Source organism: Zeus faber (genome assembly GCF_960531495.2).
Source record: "Zeus faber genome assembly, chromosome: 1".
Lineage (NCBI taxonomy): Eukaryota > Metazoa > Chordata > Actinopteri > Zeiformes > Zeidae > Zeus > Zeus faber.
In genome coordinates, this window is record NC_137193.1 from 11808939 (window position 1) to 11828353 (window position 19415).

The following is a 19415-nucleotide window of genomic DNA, read 5'->3' on the forward strand; positions in this document are numbered from 1 at the left end:
CTACAAAAGGCAGAGCCCTCGTCCACTCAAAGTGGCTATGTGTGTGTTTTCTTGCGGTTGTTGTAAAACAGGGTCCAGACGGTGTCTCCAGGTGCGGACAGTAGGCTGAACGTGCGGACATGGCAGCTCGCTCTGCTGTAGAGATGGACGACTTGCAGGAGCTTCCCGAGCTGCCGGTGAGTCCACATGCCGAGACGCTTCCCCTTTGATGGAAACCTCTTGTGGTTAGATCTGTGGATGTGTTTTGTGATGCTGCGAGGACAAGTCGACATTACATTGAAAAAGTACTAATTTTCAACTATAATCCAGTGGGTCTTGTTGTGGCATCTACCTGATGTCATAATGAAATGTATATATTTTTTCAGAAACATGCATTAAACTAAAGTTGTTTTTTTTAGTTTTTTTTTAATCTACATTAAAACTTTCAAAACCTTTCTTGCTTGCAGTCAAAGAAAGCCAAACTTGAGATAGATGATGGGCTTGAGAAAGAACCAAGGTCGGTGCTCTTCATTGATTACTTGTCCATTAAGAAATCCTTTACTAAACTTTGATTTAAAAACCTCTTTAACCCTGTAATTATTGATGGGGAACCACAGAAAAATAAATGTCAGAATATACTTTTGTATAATGACTTACTTAATATGCGGCTGTTGATTTGCTTGTATTTTGTTTGCAGGTGATTCTTTAAAGTTGTATATATTCATAGTATTGTAAACCAGCAGTGTTAATTAATTGTCTTTGCTTCCCCTCCAGGAATTCTGGGGAAGATGGGAACTCTCCTGCCCTGCTTGGCTCAGCAGAGCAGAAAGGCTCCTATCCTGCCCTATCCAGTGCTCCAATTGATGGAGGTTGGTGAAAAACTATGTGCAAGACTGGGTGTTGTTGTGAAAGAGCACGGGCAAGAGAGAAGTTGTGCAAGGAAATGTCAATGTGCTGATGTTTAACCATACACTTATTTTCTTTTATTTTTTAAATAGTGGTCAACCAAGAACAGCCTGACCAACAAAGTGGAGCAGCACAAGTATGCGGTGACTCTATGACCTCGTATACACATTCTGGTATGACCAAACCCCTTTAAACACTTTCATGTTTGCTACAGAAAAAATCAGAATTCTTATTAAAGTTGTCTTGTGCTGTGGCTGCAGTCGGGACCTGCAAAGAGTCTGATGCAACTGCAACGTCTGAATATACCTCGCAGATTTACCAAGGAAACAAGTAGGTGCCCTGCATGTGTGGAATATATCTGTGTACATATTTCCTGTCTCTTTGTTGTTGCTCTGCATTTTAAGTATTTGTTTGTTTTGCTTTTAAACACTTGTGGGCACCTTCATAGATTAATAGATTCCTAAACACGTTACCTGAAGCTCATGATATTTATATGCTTACATGATGGATTCATCAGTAAAAGAAAGAAATGCTTTAATAATCCCCATGGATGAAGCTTGGTTAGTCACCGATGCATAAAATGTGCAATATGTGCAAACACACAGGAACAGTGCATCAGGAACCAGCCTATAACTAATAAAAAAGGTGATATTTCTAAAAGAGAAATCCGAAAAAATCAGTTAAAACAACGTTTAGTAATTCAGGAATAATTTAAAAAAATATATTTTTATTTTATTTTTTTTTTAAAGCCCACTCCCCTAGTCAATATTTTACGGGTAAACCTGAATGTTGGAAAAAGCAATGCAGTTTTTCATGGCATTATGGAACTTGTACTGTAATCCACCCAACACAGACAATCTCATGGATTGCCACGTTAAATAACTTAACAGAACTTATAAAGAGATACTGAAATTTAGAGTTGGTAGCAATTCATAGAAACTGCGGGAAGGTATCCAACATGAAAAGCATTGGGATCTTGCATGAGTGACTGGTTGGGATGACTCGCTTTTCTTCCTCAGCCCTACAGTGACGTCCTACACCAGCCAGGTGGCGTTCTCTCCTCTGGCCCAGTCCAGCATGTACTCGACCTTCCCCCAGACGGGCCAGACCTATGGCCTCCCGCCCTTCGGTTAGTCATCCCCCCTTCCCCTCCCTCCTCTTCACACTGTCTGCTTACTAAACACCCAGTGCCGCACTTCTCCAGCTGTGCTTCAGGCCACGTGATGCTTTGGCTCTGTCTATTCAAGTGCTTTTGATTCCTGCCGACACATAAATCACATCTAAACTTGATTGGCTTTACTAATTTAACTCCCTTTCCCCCGACCCCCCTCCTCCACTCATCCTCCTTTCCTTTTCTGCTTCCGTCGGTCTCTATCTTCAGGTGCTATGTGGCCAGGCATAAAGGCAGAGACAGGGTTGCCCGAGGCGCCCTCTGTTGGCCAGCCCGGGTTCCTCAGCTTTAGCAGCGCATATACCTCAACCCAGCCAGGCCAGCTGCACTACTCATACCCCAGCCAAGGCAAGCTGCCCCTCCACCTTCTATAAAGCTTTCTAAATCTGATTACGACACGAGGGAATAAAAAAAAACAACAGCAACCTGCAGCGCTGACCTGCCGCCTTTACACTGAAGCTGGCAAACAACAACTGCTCACATGAAGTCTCGTTCATTTCTTGTGGAGAGTCGGAAACGGCACGCAAAAAGCTCCAACCCTCTGCCATGTGGAGTTTTGTGTCCAACCGAGGGTCCAGGTGTGTTGAGAATGTGACAGCTCTTGCGACAAATTTTTGTTCGAACACTATGACGAGATGCCCAAGTGTAACAAGCTAGCGTTACTGGAGGTGGGCTCAAACTAAGTGAGATATGTATATAAACAATGTTGTGAGCGTTAATGTTGAGTGGTGATTGCCCACCAGTAAATCGCTTTCTATTAATCAATGTTACCAATTATACGTCCCTGTAAAGAAAATATAAATGTGAGTTTGTCACGCCAAACCTTACAGCCAAATTTGAATGATTAAATAAATAAAATAAAATAGGGGGGGGGGGGGGCTCATGAGTTGGTTTGCTAGTGGTGGGTGAATGAAACTAATCGGGTTACTTAAAACTGGGGTTGCCAAAAAATGCCTCCGATCGGAGCTCACAGTGGCTTTACTAGGGGCGGTGTTAAGGAGTGGCCATGCCAAGTATGACCGCTCTACTTCATCGAGTCATGATATAGGCCCGCCCAAAAAAATTGAACACAAAAACGGTGAGAAACAATTTAACGGTCCTACATCGTTCAGTCTTTTCACGTGTGTTCTCAGCAATGATTTTCTTACCTGTATTATGTGTTTGCAAACAAATCATTGAACTCACTTTACAGGGACTTTAAAATTATTAATTTGAATTATTATTTTATGTATTGTGTATTCATTCATTTGTGCGCTCTTTGTGAACACTATATAAAGGAAGTTTTCAACCCTTCCATTCGTTAAAAGTGGTAAATGTCCTGCTGAGAAAACTACTCGGTATCGCACTGCGAAGCTCGAGATGCAACCAGAGAAAACAGTTTGTGATGTGAAATCTAGATACCAACGGCCACCAGAGCGGGGCGTTCGACAGGCGGATCCATTGCCCGTTTCGGTGTAAAGGCGGCTTCACTTTGTTCAGGGCTCACCCTGGGGTCCCACACCACTCCTCTCTCCTGCAGAAACAGTGATGTTTTTTCCTGTCCACCGTTGTCCCTTTATTATCAAGCGTGTACGAATTCTCTGCCAGGCTCCAGTTTCACCACATCCAGCGTGTACTCTAACATCCCTGCTACAGCCACAACCACGCCTACAGCTACCGGCGTCCATCAGGTAGGGGAAGCAAGGAAGGACAAACTTTTCACGAGGAGACAAATGCAAATAACAGACCAACTAAAGTATGCCCCCCCCCCCCAGGAGTTCAGCAGCTATAACTCTCTGGGACAGAATCAGTTTTCCCAGTACTACGCCCCACTCCCCAGCTATGCACCCGCTGGCCTCCCCAGCAGCAACTGCCACGGGGCCGACGTGGCCATGGCCGGGTATCCAGCCATCAAGTCGGAGAGCGCCGTGCCGGCCGGGCTGCCCAGCACCACAGGTGATTCTAACAGCTGAATTAATAATAGCTGCGGGTCGTCAACTACGGTTAAAGTGGTAATCCATTACATTGTCTGTGTCGGGTGGATTACACCTCAAGTCCCAGAGTTCCATCTGAGACTGAAACATTACGTTTTTATTTTTCCAATAACCAGATTGTCCCCGCTCTCACTTTCTTTTCTCGGAAGTTAGTTTTTGGGAATGTTAATCCGTATCAACAATTCACTGCTAATAACTCTCTGAACTCATTAAATTCACGTATCGTGTGCTGATTAGTGCTTTCTTGCCGGGAAAGGCGGACTCCACTGCCAGAAATGGAAACGGCATACAGAGGCGCACATGTTTTTGAACGGCTTTGTATTTTAAAATGCCAAATTTGTTATTTGAAGTATCAAATATGTGATCATTTAAAAATAATAATATTATATATATATATATATATATATATATATATATATATATATATATATATATATATATAAATAATCATTAAGTAATCTTATGGTTTACGACATTAATCCTTTTTAAATTGGTAATCCGTGCTGTCTTTAGTTGAGCAGTTTTTCCCAATTGAAAACCGATGGAAACTCCTCTGTGATAACTCCTACCATGCCTAGATGCTCCCCCACGTGAGAATCTCCCCACGGGCATTGCCCTTCCTGCAGGCGTGGCTCTCCCCACCGGGGCCCGGGAGGTGGACGACGCCAGCCGCAGGAACTCCGTCGGGAAAGCAAAGGGGAAAGCCAAAAAATCAGAAAGCAGCTCACCGGCTGACAGCGACCTGGAGGTAAACCTGCCGACGCTCATCTGAGTAAATTCAAGTTTATAAGAATGTGGCTGACGTTTATGTGTTGGTTTTCTTTAAATTAAAAATGGAACGCACTGAACACTAAGGTTCAACTTTGACAGCCCCGTGTGTCTATTATTAACAGTCATTTTTTCCACTGTTGTTGAAAGGAAATTGGATGTAGCATCAAACAGTCACACGTGGGAGCGGGGTTTCAACTGAATTGTTTTGTTTAGGTTTATGTACGAGCGTATTTTATATGCACTCGTACTCTGACTCCTGATATCAGTCCTGTGTTTTTCCATTGATCTAGTTAGGGTTAAAATGTCATGACATTTCTTCTAACCTTTCAGAAAAAAAAAAAAAAGCCGCCCTGCAAATCGTAGATAGTGAAATTGATGGGAAATATTTGTGCTCTGTTACGCATTACATTGAGTGTAGTGCTTCCTTTTTTAAAATTTGTATTTTTTTTCCCTGTGGTGTTTTCCAGCGCATCTTTCTGTGGGATCTAGATGAAACCATCATCATATTCCATTCCCTTCTCACCGGCTCCTTTGCACAGAAGTTCGGCAAGGTTTGTGTCACTTAATGGAATCCATTTAAACGAATAAGTGATGACCAAGACGGGGTTGATTTGTTATTATTGTTAATCTTTTTTTCACCTTGTCTTTTTTTTTTTTTTTTTTTGTGCTTTGTTAGGACCCCGCCACCGTGCTGAACATGGGCTTACAAATGGAGGAGCTGATATTTGAGCTGGCTGACTCCCACCTGTTTTTCAACGACTTGGAGGTCTCATGTTGTTCAATGGCTCGTGCATCTGTCGATTATTTATTTTAAACCTATTTTACAATTTAGCTCGATTTTTTTATTTTTATTTATTTTTTTACAATCTGTATATACCCGGAAAATATTTAGAGTTTTGGAGAGACGAGGTTGGATACAACCGTCAGCCGTGACCCCCCCCCCCCTCTCCCTCTCTCATCTCGTTTTTTTTTTTTTTTGTTTGTTTTTCTTCTCTTCTCCAAGGAGTGTGATCAGGTCCACGTCGAAGATGTGGCTTCTGATGACAACGGGCAGGAGCTCAGGTTTGTGTCCGATTTTGCTTTTCACGTGAAGCCACTGACATTGACAAAGCGCCTGTTTATCTGACTGGGTTTTGTGTAGCGCTTTCATAGAAATAGTTTATTTTTCAACTTCATACTTTAAGGTTTACCAGTAAAATGTCTTTAATGAACGGTTTTAGTGTTGTCATGAACAATGTTACGTGTTCAATCTTTCCTTCTTACCACCTTTTTTGGAGTTTTTCGCGCCAAATGGATTACCAACCACTGCTGCACTCTCTCTCATCCCCTCTTTGTAGTAATTACAACTTTGTGGCGGACGGTTTTAGCGGCCCCAGCGGCGGGGGCAGCTCGGGGGCCACCACAGGAGTCCAGGGAGGCGTCGAGTGGATGCGCAAACTGGCCTTTCGCTACCGTCGGCTAAAAGAGATTTACAACGGGTACAAAGGCAATGTTGGAGGTGAGTTTGTGTTGTTTCAAACATGTTTTTGAGACACTTGGTATCATGTGACTTTTTTTTTTTTTTTTTTCCCCCGTGGGAAGAAAACCCCCTTTGGCTTCTGCTGCCAGGAAAAACAGTACAATGTTTATTCGGCGTGTTAGTCAAACAGACACAAAACATGTTTTCACGTTTTACCATCGTACTTGAATGTATACTTCTGGTCCTGAAATAGGCACAGTTCCTGATAGGGATGCCTGAATTTTAGCTCACATTTTTGTGTGAATGTTTTTTTTCATTTCTGGTCGTATTAAAGATGCTGCGGGAAAAAGTCCCATATTTTATATTTTTCCTTTATTTATTTATCCGGCACATTTTTAAAGGGCACCTATTATGAAAAACTCACTTATCTCAGTACTTGTGCACATACATTTTGGTCTCTGATGGGCTTAATAACACACAAAGTGTGAAATAAGACAACCCAGTCAGTTTTTTTGTGAGCGGAGCGGTCTATTTCAGAAAACATGTGGTGAAACACGCCGTTCAGATTGGTCTCCCAACCCTACGTCACGTTGGGCCTGGGTAGAATTAGAACTGCGTTCCATCTGAGTAGCTGTGGCGTGTGACCCACTCTGCGTTTCTCCAAACAAAACCAATAAACATATAGAGTTTTTATTGTAGATGTTCTTATTTTATTTTCTGACATTTACATGAAACAAAAAATCCTGCACGCACTGTCCCCCACAAGCCTGCAGAGCGGCAACATAGTTGGAGCAAACTTTTAAATGAGGCCTTGTAGATCTAATATGAGTAAAGATTCAGCAACTGGATTGCTTATTTCTTGTCTCATATTTGTTCAGAAACAGATTTTGGTGGACTGACGAGATGAAATCAGAGAAAGTTAAAAGAGCAGCCGAATCCGGAAGTCAAGCTCACAGAGCTCATATACTTTTTACATTTAAAGGTAGCTTGGAACAGGATGGGTTAGAGAAATGTTGGCCTGAATGCATAATCGGAGTGGTATTTTCAGCAGAACAATTCAAAGACATGTTTTAGGCACCTCAGAGAAGTATATGTTAACTTGCGTCAAAAGGACCGTAAATGTTCCTCTTTAAGAAAACAGCCATTCAGTGTTTTTGATGTTGTATTTGAAAAAATATCCCCACCAACCCAAGTGATAATAATCAACTGATCAGTCTTAAGCTAGAGTGTGTGCGTGTGCGTGTGTGTTCGGGGTCGGTCTCTATACAATCCGGTCTCAAATGGCAACGGCAGTTTTCAACAGCCAGTGATATTCTGTGGCTGCCGACGACCGAGCCAAAGAAAGCAGCAAGTGAACGAGTGTGGACTTCTGAAATGGAGGAGCGACTTGTGGAATAATGGCAGACTCAGGGGGGTCTTGTAAGTGTATGTCAGCGCTGCAGGTTTTCCGCACAAACGACCACAGTGGCATGGTGGTACGGCATCCATGTTTGTTTTGGTGTCCAAATATCTAATAGATACATTCTCACGAGTGCTGGAGTACCACAAAACCTGTTCGTCCGTTCTCCGTCTTGAGGTTTATGCTCTGCAAAGACAGCAGTTATTACGTGAGTGTGTGTGTGCGCAGAAGACACTGAAAATCTGCAGATGACAGATGACTCAATCTTTTTCATTGTCGTTCACGATTTGGGGGGGAAATCACGTGATGTGGCCCCAGCTTTAGAGAGGAGACCAGGTTAATCCCAGATGTTGGGAGGGGAACAGTGGCGGCGGATGGAATTCTCGGACTTGTAGTGTAAGCCACCCAAGACAAGACGATCTCATGGACCGCCAGCGAACGTTATTGATCGCTAGCCTTCTCCCTGCCCGTTTTGTTTCGGATTTTTATTTTTTTTTAATTTTTTTTACAACTCCTCATAATGTTGTTTCCGTCGTCCTCTCTCCCGGCTCCGCAGGCCTGTTGAGTCCCATGAAGAGAGATCTGCTTCTGCGGCTTCAGTCCGAGATCGAGAACGTCACGGATGCCTGGCTCAGCACCGCTCTCAAGTCTCTGCTGCTCATCCAGTCCAGGTCTGCAGCTCCACCACTGATGAAGCTATTTTCTTTCTTCTTTTTTTTTTTTTTTTCTTTTCTCCTCTCTCCTTGTAGTGTTTGATGAGGGATAACTGTGCAAAACTTTGCGAAAGACTTGAATGTATTTGTACAGTAAGATAAGTTGTACAAGATGGTGTCCTCCTTATTTGCTTACATTTCATGACATGTACTTACCGTTCTGCCCAGAAAAACTGTGAGGTGTTTTGTGGGTAAAAAAGGCAGACTTAAAAACTTTCTTAAAATCAGGAGTATGAAATAAGGAAAGTAAATCAAAAGGTAGTTTTCTGCACATATTATAGATTTTAAGGACAATGTGACTCATGGGATGTGTAATTACACTGTACAACGATTGCAGTCAGTCACCCAGGGAAAGCTGGGTAGCTTGTAAAGTGCCCCCACACTCTGTGGCAACGTACGATGAGATCAACCTCAAGGGATCTTAAAATCCTTCCTCTAGGGGTAAGTGCATGAACGTCCTGGTCACCACCACGCAGCTGGTTCCGGCGCTGGCCAAGGTGCTGCTCTACGGCCTGGGAGAAGTCTTCCCCATCGAGAACATCTACAGCGCCACCAAGATCGGTGCGTATACGGCGTTCTCAGGGTTCCCACGTGCCCCGGAGATACCTGAAATTTCGTAACGTCGTTTTTTTTCCAGTCATGGAATATGACGGATTGCGTGGAACATCCTGTAAAAGTTGTATTTTAATTTTGCCAAAAAATATACAGCCCAGGGTAAACAACACAAGCTATTTTTATGCCATGCCATATAAGGCAGAGTTCAGATTTTCAACCTTCAAAGCCACTCTTTATTAATCATCAACAACCGCTCGCAAAAACTCCGTCCTTTGGACGACCTGCAGCTCGACGAGATCACATATTTCTGTTCTACCCGACTGGCACCAGCCCCCCTCTTTGGACAACCTCACCATGATTTGATCAATACACGACTAATAACTATTACTTTAGTTTTGGTTTGTTTTTAGTTCTCTGAAAGGGGGAGAATCGAGAGGCAAACATAGGAACACACATGTATTTGACAAAACATAATTAATTAATGCCACAGGCACACGACACAACTTCCTGTCTTGCGCTGGGTAGTCTTGCCATCTTGTGGTTGCACCCTACGTGACTGATGGGCGACAGGGGGGTCGCACATGACGAGATCTTTCACAAACAAGTCTGTGGGGCGTCCAAACAACGTTTTGTCACGAAAACACGCGCGGGAATTGACACGGGAAACGATGCAATGCCATGGGCAGAACAGGGTTATTTATTTATTTATTTATTATATTCTTGATCACTGTAAAAAAAAAAAAAAGAAAAAACAAACGAATAAAAGCTGAATTTTAATTAAGATATTATTAAAAACCTAGAGAAGAAAAGTAAAATGGGTAGTATGTCGTGTGTTTCCGGCTGCTGCCCTGTGCGCTCCCGTCTCTCCTTCTTGACCGGCTTCCTTTGATAGTTTGAGCTATAAAGGAGAAGACGTAATCAGGGGTGTGTTCGGAGCTGATAGTGTGCGTGCGTGCGTGCGTGCGTGCGTGCGTGCGTGCGTGTGCGCTTCCCCACTCCGCCCTGAGCATGCGCCCGCCCAGCAGAGTACACAGGGCACCCTGACACCAAACACATAAATATATATTTATAATACCACTTTATCGAAAATTCGAGCAGTTCTAATCAGGCAAACAGCCTCGATGGGCGGGTGGGGACTTGAATATGAATCCGTGTGAGTCATAAAAAAAAAAAAATGAAATGAAAGGGACGGAGGGAAACGATCCCTTGAAGGGAGCGGTGGAGTCCTGGAACCCGCCGAGGCTCGGTGTGAAAGGTCAAACTGTCGTTCCCCCTCAGGGAAGGAGAGCTGCTTCGAGAGGATCGTCTCCCGCTTCGGGAAGAAGGTGACCTATGTGGTCATCGGAGACGGTCGGGACGAGGAGTTTGCGGCGAAACAGGTGAAACGCCCACAAACACACAAAGGGGGGGTGGAAAAAAAGTCAAATGCATTGTTAATGGAAGTTATTTGTATGATTAATAATCATCAACTAAAATATCAGAGCGTGGCTGCATCATTTGATTGGATTGTTTTTTTTGTGTGTGTGTGTAGTGAAATGTACTTGTGTGCCTCCGCAGCACAACATGCCGTTCTGGCGCATCTCCACCCACGGAGACCTGGTGTCCCTGCACCAAGCGCTGGAGCTGGACTTCCTGTAGACGAGGGTGGAGGAGGGGACGTGGTCGTCTCATCAAGTCCTCCTCCACCTCGTCACTACACACACACTTCTCACCGAAGAGGGTTTTTGGTTCAGACTTTTGGGAAGAAGACCCGGATGCGCAAGCTCGCTGGGCTGTGGCAGCTCATCGCACCGAGGCTGAAACTGGCACTGACCGGGACGCAGGAAGGGAAGACGAAGACCTCTCTCTCGCTCTCTCTCGCTCTCTATTTCTTATTTTCTCATTCTGAAAAGCACCACGCCTCCGTGGATGCCGACATCCCGCAGAGCTCTCTTTCACCTCCCTGGATTTCCATCACAAAAAGGATTGAACGGGGTTCTTCGCCGGCGCCGCTCACTCCGGGCGGGGCAGGGATTTCCTTTTCCTCTGGTGTTAAGGGTCGACCTATGATCACGCTGTTTTTAACAAAAAAAAAAAAAAAAAAGCCCCCGTTCGAGGTCATATCGCACTCCTTCCAAAGCTCGAAAGCGGTGACTTTGGTTTTTTGTTTTTTTTCTTTCGTTTTTTTCTTGGACGCAAACCGTTGAGTCATCACCGTCGGGGGAGGTAAAAGTTTTAAAATCTGAGTTTTTCTTCTTTTTTCCCCCCCCCCCCTCTATCCTTGCAAACTGTTGACTAAAGGTACAGACGTTGTTCTCCCCGTTTAAGTGCAAGACTTGAGTTTTTTGACATTTTTCTTATTGTCGATATAGCCTGAGATGACAGGAGAAGTGCATGTTTTATCTTGTTTTTTTTTTTTTTTTTTTTTTGTTTTTTTTTGACCAAGTTGACAAAAAGAACATGACATCACCGTGACCTTTTTTCCTGTAACTACGTGACCTCCTCCATCTAAAGGGGGCGGGGTGGAAACATGGGTCAGTCAGCTGTCCAGACCGCCGCACTCTATGTCAAGTCACGGCAGATGGTTTCCGCGGTCGGTTCTCTGCTCGGAGAAGAGGAAGTCTCTTCTACAGCCCTTATAACTTGTGTAGGAAGCGAGGCGATCCAGAAGGCAGCCCCCCTTTCTGTCCCGCTGGGGTGAAGCGAGCAGGGTCGGGAGTGAACGCTGCCCACGTCCTGCTTGTGGCTGGGAAGTTTGACAACTTCACCGTAATCATTTTTATTTTAATTTTTTTGTTGTTATTTTTATTTTTCCCACCACTTAGGACCATTCAAATGGAAATAATGCTCCCTGCATTTTGAAACGTACTCACGTCGGGACAGAAACGGCTCTGAAACCATACGTTGGTTATTAAACGCCGTGTCTTTGTTGGGGTCGGCCATTCCTCGGAGCACAGTCCCAAGTGTCCTTGAATTCCTACGAGGAGACTTCCATTGAGAAGTGCTGGAAAGGAATAGTCACACAAGGTCTACATATCGTATTAAATAGATGATCCAACGGTTTTGTTCTCGGCGTTGGAATAGTGGTCTATACTGTTTAACCTGTAGAAATGGAAGCTGAAACCTATTTAAAAGAGGGGGGAGGTCCTTGTGTTTTCTTTGTGCACAGTGTTTCCATGGTGATGGCATCCCTGCTGTCACAATATGCAAAGATATGCATTAGTTTTGGATAAATACTAGATTCAAAGGACCATACTTGTATTTTTCCATATTAAGCCCATTCACTTCAAATTGCAAATATTATACTGTACATTACTGCTGACAACTTTCCAAAGTTGGTTTTTGGTTTTTCAGTGAACATTGTGACTTTTTTTAATTTTATTTTTTATTGTTTTTATTGAGTTATGTCACAGTAAAGCGATCGAATTTAAACACCAACGATCGCTTTGGGACGACTTCAATGTTAGCCGGAGAATCTGAGAATTTTATTCGGGTTCATCACCTGCACGTTGGAATTCAAACAAAATAAATCGGGGAAATTGGTTAACTATTCCAAAATCTGAGGGGAAAAAAACCCAAAAAGCCTTGTTTGGTTTGTTTGCCATGTAGAACGGTCGGCAGTAATGTCAATGTAAGGTTCAAGTATATTTATATAGCGCTTAAACAAAAAAACAAAACTAACCAGGTTACATTACATTTGTACCAAAGTGCTTCACAACAACGGGGGAGGAGATGCATATTACTTCAACTTGTACATACCAACAATTGGAGCACAGCTTCAGTGAAATCAGAATGCTGGCACACAAACACAAACCACCGAGGGACGAGTCAATCGCAGTTGTGGGCAAAGGAGTGAACGTAGGATTAAAAGGTTTGGAAAAAAAAAAAGGTTTTCTCGGGCAGACCCCTCCAAAGGTTGGTCGTTTGGATTGAACGTGCGGAAGCCCTGGTGCTATCATTTGTTTATTAATGCATGTATCATTGCTTTGACATGACGCTGTTGATGCTGCGTTATGCACAAATACTCCAAAATATTCCTTTTTTTTTTTTTTTTTTTTTATCAATTTTTAATTTTTCCAAAAAAATTCTAAAACAGGGGCCCGTCTGAATCAAGTTATACATCTGGGGTTATGAGTCGGCCCCGTGACAGCTCTTGTAAACCACTCGAACCGTCAGTCATCAGTCAGTCACGATGCAACCCACAACTTTTGTCACTAAATGGCGTCGCGGCGGGAAATGAGGGAGGACTGTGCAATACATCTGCAGTTAGTGGAACGCTCACTAACTGCTTTTCAAGGGACTCGTCCCTGGTCTGTGAGATTATACGACTGAATTGTACTGAGCCTAATTTCTCATTAACACACATGCAGCTTGACCATTAAGAATGTTTTTAGGTTTTGTTTTTTTTTGTTTTTTTTTGTTCCAGTGTATTGTTTGTCTTTCTTGCGTGACCGTGCATATTTATATTGTGCCTTTTAACCATTATTGGACGCATAATCTCAAAGGGAAAAAAAAAGTTATTTCAACATATGTTACATTATCTGAAGTGTTTTATCTTTTTTTTAACTATACTTTTTTTTTTTCTATGGAAGCCTATTGTAAGTTATGTTAAAACTATTGTCCTGCCTGTTTGTTTATTTCCAAATGTTTGACTTAATTTTCCTTTTTCCTCAAATATATGAAATGTTATCTGGAGCATAAATTCACCCTCTATAGTGACCATTTTTTCTGTAGTTCAAGGACTTGAAACGGCTAATATCAATATCTCCAACTCTCGCTAGTCAAGTACTGAGTTGACGTGAATATAGCAGCAGGTTCTAAATAATCGTATTCCCTATAATGTTTTATAAGAGTGTGAAATCCTCATCTCAACGGCAGCAACGTCTGCTATTAGGGATGCATTGATACTGGCATCAAGGGTCTGAAACGTCTCGTATTAAAGGAAAAGTAGATTCTCTGTTTGACACAGAAGCATGGTCGATTCCTCTCATTCAGAAAAACAGATTTTTATTGCAGATTTTGTTGATTGATTACTCTCCTGGCCCCAAATGAATGTTCTACATTTGAACTTTTAAGAAAGTTAAAAAAGCTGTTTAATCAATTTACAAAAACGGCAAAAAAAAACAAAAAACGTAGGCAGTCTCCCCCGCTGCTGTGAATCGCCTGCATCGCTTAGAGACAATCACCTTTTACTACATTGCTTGTTGAAAACTATCGGATGGAGAAATGTAGAAGTTCTCAGCTCAGACGTTGGGTGTTTGACTGCAGAACGACGTGCTGCCTGAAAACCCTCGTGCGGTTCGGTCGGTGGTTCAAGCCGCCTCGCAACGAGCCCTGACCACATGCAAACAAACGTTTCCGGGTTACGACGGGAGTCCACTGCTTCGTACTTCTCAACTCATTTCTGTAGAAGCTTGTGTCTGTTTACCATGTTTGATTTTTTTTGCATGTAATGTCTGTTTGGATGTATACTCTTGCCCTCAGCACTGGCCGTGCAATGTCATGAGGGCGTATGCTTTAGTTTTGACTGTCCTCCTTCAATGCCAAAGACTTAAGTATTTTCAAATGCTGTACTTTTTTTAAATATATATATATATTTCATCTCATCACAGCGGTGAGGGTACGTCGCATTGTTGCAGAGGTTCACTGTCAACTCATCACTATCTCATTACTTAATCACTATCTACATCCACCAAGCTGATGGGACTGAAATGCAGTTTGGGACTGAAACCGTTTCTGGTCCTGTAAGACTTTCCTATGTACTTTGGACACTCATTACAATGTAAATAAATTATCAAAAAAAAATCTGAAGTTGAACTTGACATTTTACTGATTTGTACATTGCTGTATAACAGAACAATTCACTATATAAATGATATTATGTTAATAAGTGGCTAGAAACAATTTGTTTGTAGCACTGTATGGATCCAGCTCATTATCCAATATACACATTAAATAATTACTACATTTAAAATATATATATTTTAATTGTAGACAGAGTGGACAGGAAGCTTATTGTAGGCCAGTGTTGTAGAATTATAACTCTTAATTCCACAATTCGCCATGATGCTGGTGAGCAAATTTTTTTTACCATATTTGCGTGACTTTAGTGTCAAACGATGAAGTTCAGGAGTAGAAGTTCTCGGCGAGTTTCCTCATTCTTTTGTTCAGTCTTTTCGGCGCTGGTTCTGGTTCTGGTTCAGGTTCGCGGGGCCGGCTGAAGTAAACGTCCCCTGACTCTCTGTCCCAGCCTTGCGGCGTGGTTCGGCCGCTGTCCGGAACGTCCTCCCAAACGGAGCGAAAAGTCACACCGGGGGACCCGGCCTCCCCGTCGCTCTCTTTACGCTCCTGCTTGGCCATCTCTGGATGGAAGCATTTATAGTATATAACTCTGACAACGAGACCCAAGAAGTAAACTGAAATGAGGACACAACTAATAAGCATGGCTGTCTGCGGCGACAGCTCTAAATGGGCGGGCGGGGTCTGCCAGTACGAGAGCCCGCAGAGCAACAACAGATCCAGCCCCATGCAGACGTGGTAGGCCAGCGCCTTGTACCTAGTCTGCCCGTCGACCACACTGAACCAACTGAAGTACCAGATGAGGCCCACGGTGGCCCGGAAGAGCCACTCGCCGGCGGCACTGTCCATGAAGGTGGTCTTGAACCGCCAGGCGAAGAAGGCCAGGATAATCCAAGAGCACAGGAAGTGGGTGAAGACGTAGCAGGGCAGGACGGCGGCGAAGAGGGCGATGGCCGCGATGCGGGGCATGATGAGCAGCAGGTTCCAGAGGAAGTAGACGAGTGACGAGAGGGGAGGCTGCCGCTCCTTATCGGGGAGGAAGGAGCGCAGGGAGCGGTGGTACAGAGTCACGCTGCAGGCGATGGCCGACGCCGAACCAGCCGCTTTCGCCACTGGGGGAGAGAAGAGTCGCCACGTGAGAGCACGACGACGCCAGATGGAACACCACAGTGGTCTGCACGGCATTTAAAGTGTCCAAAAGCCATAGACATAGCACAGTGGCCCCCAAAGGGCCAGTAAAAGGGGTCAGATGCAACATATAGGAAAATAAATAGAGATTTGGAACCGCTGGAAAAAGTGGTGCATCATTATATTTGTTAAAATTATGGGATGCTACGCGATGGAAACCTTGCAAAACTGATGAATTGGAGCCAAATTTTAGGCTACCGGTCCAGTGATTTCAGTCCAATTTCCTGACAGCGCACCATTTATTCCGTATCAAAGACCAGTATCAGTGAGCAAATTCCTACTCCCAAAATACAGGGTGCAAATTAAAGCGGTAATCTGTAAAATTCTTAAAGAAAAAAATAAAAAAATCATTTGATTCTTGATTTAGCCTGTACTTTATAAGAAACAACCACACAATGTATTTTGCATTGTGCATGTGCTTCACTATTATGCTGTTTCCACTGTTGGTGGCGGGGTCGGCCGTGCCAACCGTCTCAAATGACCAAGAAAAAAAACAACCCCAAATCAATATGATCAAAAGGGTAGGGAACCGAAGAGTGAAGAGGAGGGCAAACCCAGATGCCAAAAACAAAACGTTGCAGTTTCGAGTGGAACTCTGGCGCCCGTCGTGTGAGTACGACTTTGAGACTATAAACGGACGTACGTGTGATGGTGTCCCACTGGCCGCTCTGCAGCAGGATGCTGAGCATCAGGACGAGCTGCGGGGCGCTTTCCGAGAAGGTCTCCACCAGCCGCAGCATGCTGAGGTCGTGGGACAGGTACACGGCCACGTCCTCGGAGTGCAGCTTCCTGGTGGCGAAGCTGCACACGGCCACCTCCAACACGCTGGCGTACCTGTACGCGTGAGTACACCGTTTTAACCACCGTCCGTGACAACCGGGGATGAAAAGAACACACTCCTGGAGCCCTGACTCGCAACGGGGCATTCCACCTGGTGATTCGACGGTCATCGATTGCAAGACATTTTCCAAAATTCGAACTAATTAATAGCTTAAATAAAAAAAAATTATTTGCAGTGTACCTGTATATTGTCACTGTTGCCTACTCCTACAGTTCAATCACGTGAGCAACTGACAAGAGATGAAGCTACAGGCGGCGGCGGACCGAGAAAATGGCCACGAAAGAAGGCGGAAGACCGTGAAGACGGGCGCGTGGGTCACCCAGCCGAAGAAGGGAAACCGGACCGGACACGAGATACGTCACAAAATATCACCGACGGCGACGCTATCTCAGCCCCGGCGCGCCGCGGGCGTTTGCCCGTCTTTTTTTTGGGGGTGTGAGCGAAGCTGTGACACTTGTCACCGTCGACCTCGAGGCAGCGTCGCGTGAGTCGGAGGAGGAGAACACGGAAATATTGTTATAGAATATAATATCAATACGTCTTTTTTTTTTAATAAGTGTATAATTCCATGAAAATAACAATAGTCGTGTTTTCGCCCCCTTGGAATGAGACGTTTTTTGGTTTTTTTTTTAATCTACGCAGGGAGCGGGTCCCCTCCCTACGGAGGCTGCCATGTCGCGCCGCCATGTTTCTACAGCGGCCCAGGAGGGACAAAGCCGACCCTGGCTCCGGGGAGGGGGTGGGGGTGAGTTTCTTGAACTTTGAAGTTTTAGATCTCAGCTCCCACTTCAATCCCAACCGCGATCCCGTGCTGGAGAGGGCTGAAGGCCAGCGACGTAGCGCCCCCCGCGGCGCCGGCCTCCTCCTCCCGGTGCCCGCTGCGGAACCTGACGTCACTCGCTCGTTACGGCCGCTGCAGAACTGGAAAGGCGCGCACATGGCGGCACCGGCCACTCGGTTCCACTCGCCGTATTTATAGTGTTCACGTTCAAGCGCTTGTAGTGTATAACAAACAAGGCCCACGGCGTTTAGGGGCAGTGGCAGGGCAGCTTATGGACCAGGCGGTCCTATGAATGTGATCAGAACCGGTTCCTTTAGGGCAGCTGATCAGGAACACACACACAAACGCTGCTTTATTTTTTTGTTTGTTTGTTTGTTTGTTTGTTTTACACCCAGCAAGCGCGGACACGCGAGCACGAGGACTCCGTTGGATTTCTCGCCGCGCCTGAGGCACGGAGGGAGTTTCGGTTCGCCTCGGACAAGCTCGGCATCGGGTGCCGTGGCGGTGTCCGGGCGCGCACCATCACGAACACCGACTCGGAGGCGGGATCAACGCCGACCGACCGGAGCGACCGACCACGAAGCGACGTTCGGCAAGTTAAAAAAAAACAACAAAAAACAACAACCCGTTACTACTCTGCCAGTAACGTTTAAACACTTCCAGCACCTGACGTAGACTCCCAGCTGGAGGACGTGGAGCAGCTTGTAGGCGCCGGGGACCAGGCAGCGCTCCACCTGCGTCTCGGCGCGGTACTGGTCGTAGCGGTACCACAGCCAGCTGTAGAGCTGGGCCAGCACCGAGGAGCCGACCAGGAAGAGCAGCAGGAGGCCCAGGCGGACGAACGCCCCTTCCCGGACCAACGCCGCCACCATGCACGCGTCCAGCACAATGTCCACCGAGAAGAAGCACAGACCCCCGAAGGTGAAGAGGAAGTCCACGGGGGAGTACTTGGAGCGCCGCTCCTCCGTCATGGTCGCGGTGCGACACCTACGACCGCAGCACCGGCTCTGCTCCGCTCCGCGCCGGGCGGGCCAGGCCCCGGCGCTCAGACACACTCCCACCTTCAAATCAACCCTCCTCCGCTGACGCCCGGCACGTCACGTCCCCAGGGGCCATGCCCAGCGAGGGGTGTCTACGGAAGGGGAGTAGCTTCCACGTGAGACTGTTTTTGCTTGACTTCTGACTTTGAAGCGTGAACTTCTGGGACGCGAGTGAGAACCAACTTTCTGCGAGAGGGGGCGTCTTCACGCCGCAGGAACTTTTTCCACTGTTGTAGGAACTTTTTTAATTTATTATTATTTTTTTTTTTTGGAGGAGGAACCGTCCGCGCTGCAGGAACGATTGTAGTTTAGGGTTAGGGAAAATGTATTTCAGTTCTGACTTTTAAATCAGAATTCAAGATCCAGGATTCGAGAGGTTTATTCAGGTCACATACATGTACATACTTTCATACATATATGCAGTGAAATGTTAATGCAACGCACCCTGTGATTACGCACAATATGTTCTAGACTGAACACAATAGCTACTTAAAAAATTCTACTTGACTAAGTGATTCCTAAAACGTAATGCAGTAAGTCGAATACTATAGAATAAAATAAAATATATAGAATAAAATAAAATAAGGGTAATGCAAAATAGAATAAAGGGAATAGACTTATGTATATGGGATAGGCTATTTATGTATATACAGATATGTGCATTAAAGTATTATATTCATATTAGAATTCTGAGGTTAAAGTCAGAATTCTTAGAATAAAGTCTGAAATCTGAGGTTCAAGTCAGTATCATGAGATTAAAGTCAGAATTCTGACATTAAAGTCATTTTTCACATGTGGCCCTAATCCTCTTCCCTACTACGTGAGTCAAAGCTACATATTGAAGTACTCTGGAGTGTGGAT

At 44.8% G+C, this 19415-nt stretch overlaps 2 protein-coding genes across 2 annotated transcripts; one reads left to right on the forward strand and one right to left on the reverse strand.

Moving 5' to 3' along the window:
• Positions 1 to 119: 119 nt before the first annotated feature.
• eya3 (EYA transcriptional coactivator and phosphatase 3) lies at positions 120 to 10564 on the forward strand (the record flags this gene model as incomplete). The annotated part of the gene is made up of 18 exons (XM_080005063.1): positions 120 to 176; positions 447 to 496; positions 754 to 848; positions 978 to 1058; positions 1146 to 1215; positions 1905 to 2014; positions 2267 to 2404; positions 3644 to 3726; positions 3811 to 3991; positions 4608 to 4777; positions 5268 to 5351; positions 5477 to 5566; positions 5804 to 5862; positions 6138 to 6298; positions 8215 to 8329; positions 8811 to 8932; positions 10205 to 10305; positions 10484 to 10564. 18 exons carry the CDS (start codon positions 120 to 122, stop codon positions 10562 to 10564), a joined length of 1848 nt encoding a protein of 615 aa, XP_079861189.1.
• A 1364-nt stretch (positions 10565 to 11928) lies between these two features.
• LOC307242673 (XK-related protein 8-like) lies at positions 11929 to 18680 on the reverse strand. The gene is made up of 3 exons (XM_080017209.1): positions 18181 to 18680; positions 16536 to 16726; positions 11929 to 15816 (listed from the first exon to the last, which is right to left on the reverse strand). The coding sequence occupies exons 1-3, from the start codon at positions 18483 to 18485 to the stop codon at positions 15032 to 15034; spliced, it is 1281 nt and encodes a 426-aa protein (XP_079873335.1). The 5' UTR covers positions 18486 to 18680; the 3' UTR covers positions 11929 to 15031.
• Between the last annotated feature and the right edge of the window lie 735 nt (positions 18681 to 19415).

Bases quoted from the DNA above. Each gene is read 5' to 3' on its own strand.
- LOC307242673 (XM_080017209.1), bottom strand. From the start codon at position 18,485: ATGACGGAGGAGCGGCGCTCCAAGTACTCCCCCGTGGACTTCCTCTTC. The intron at 16,727-18,180 runs GTGCTGGAAGTG...TCACGCGTACAG, and splicing joins CAGCTGGGAGTCTACGTCAG to GTACGCCAGCGTGTTGGAGG. The intron at 15,817-16,535 runs GTACGTCCGTTT...TCTCTCCCCCAG, and splicing joins CCAGTGGGACACCATCACAC to TGGCGAAAGCGGCTGGTTCG.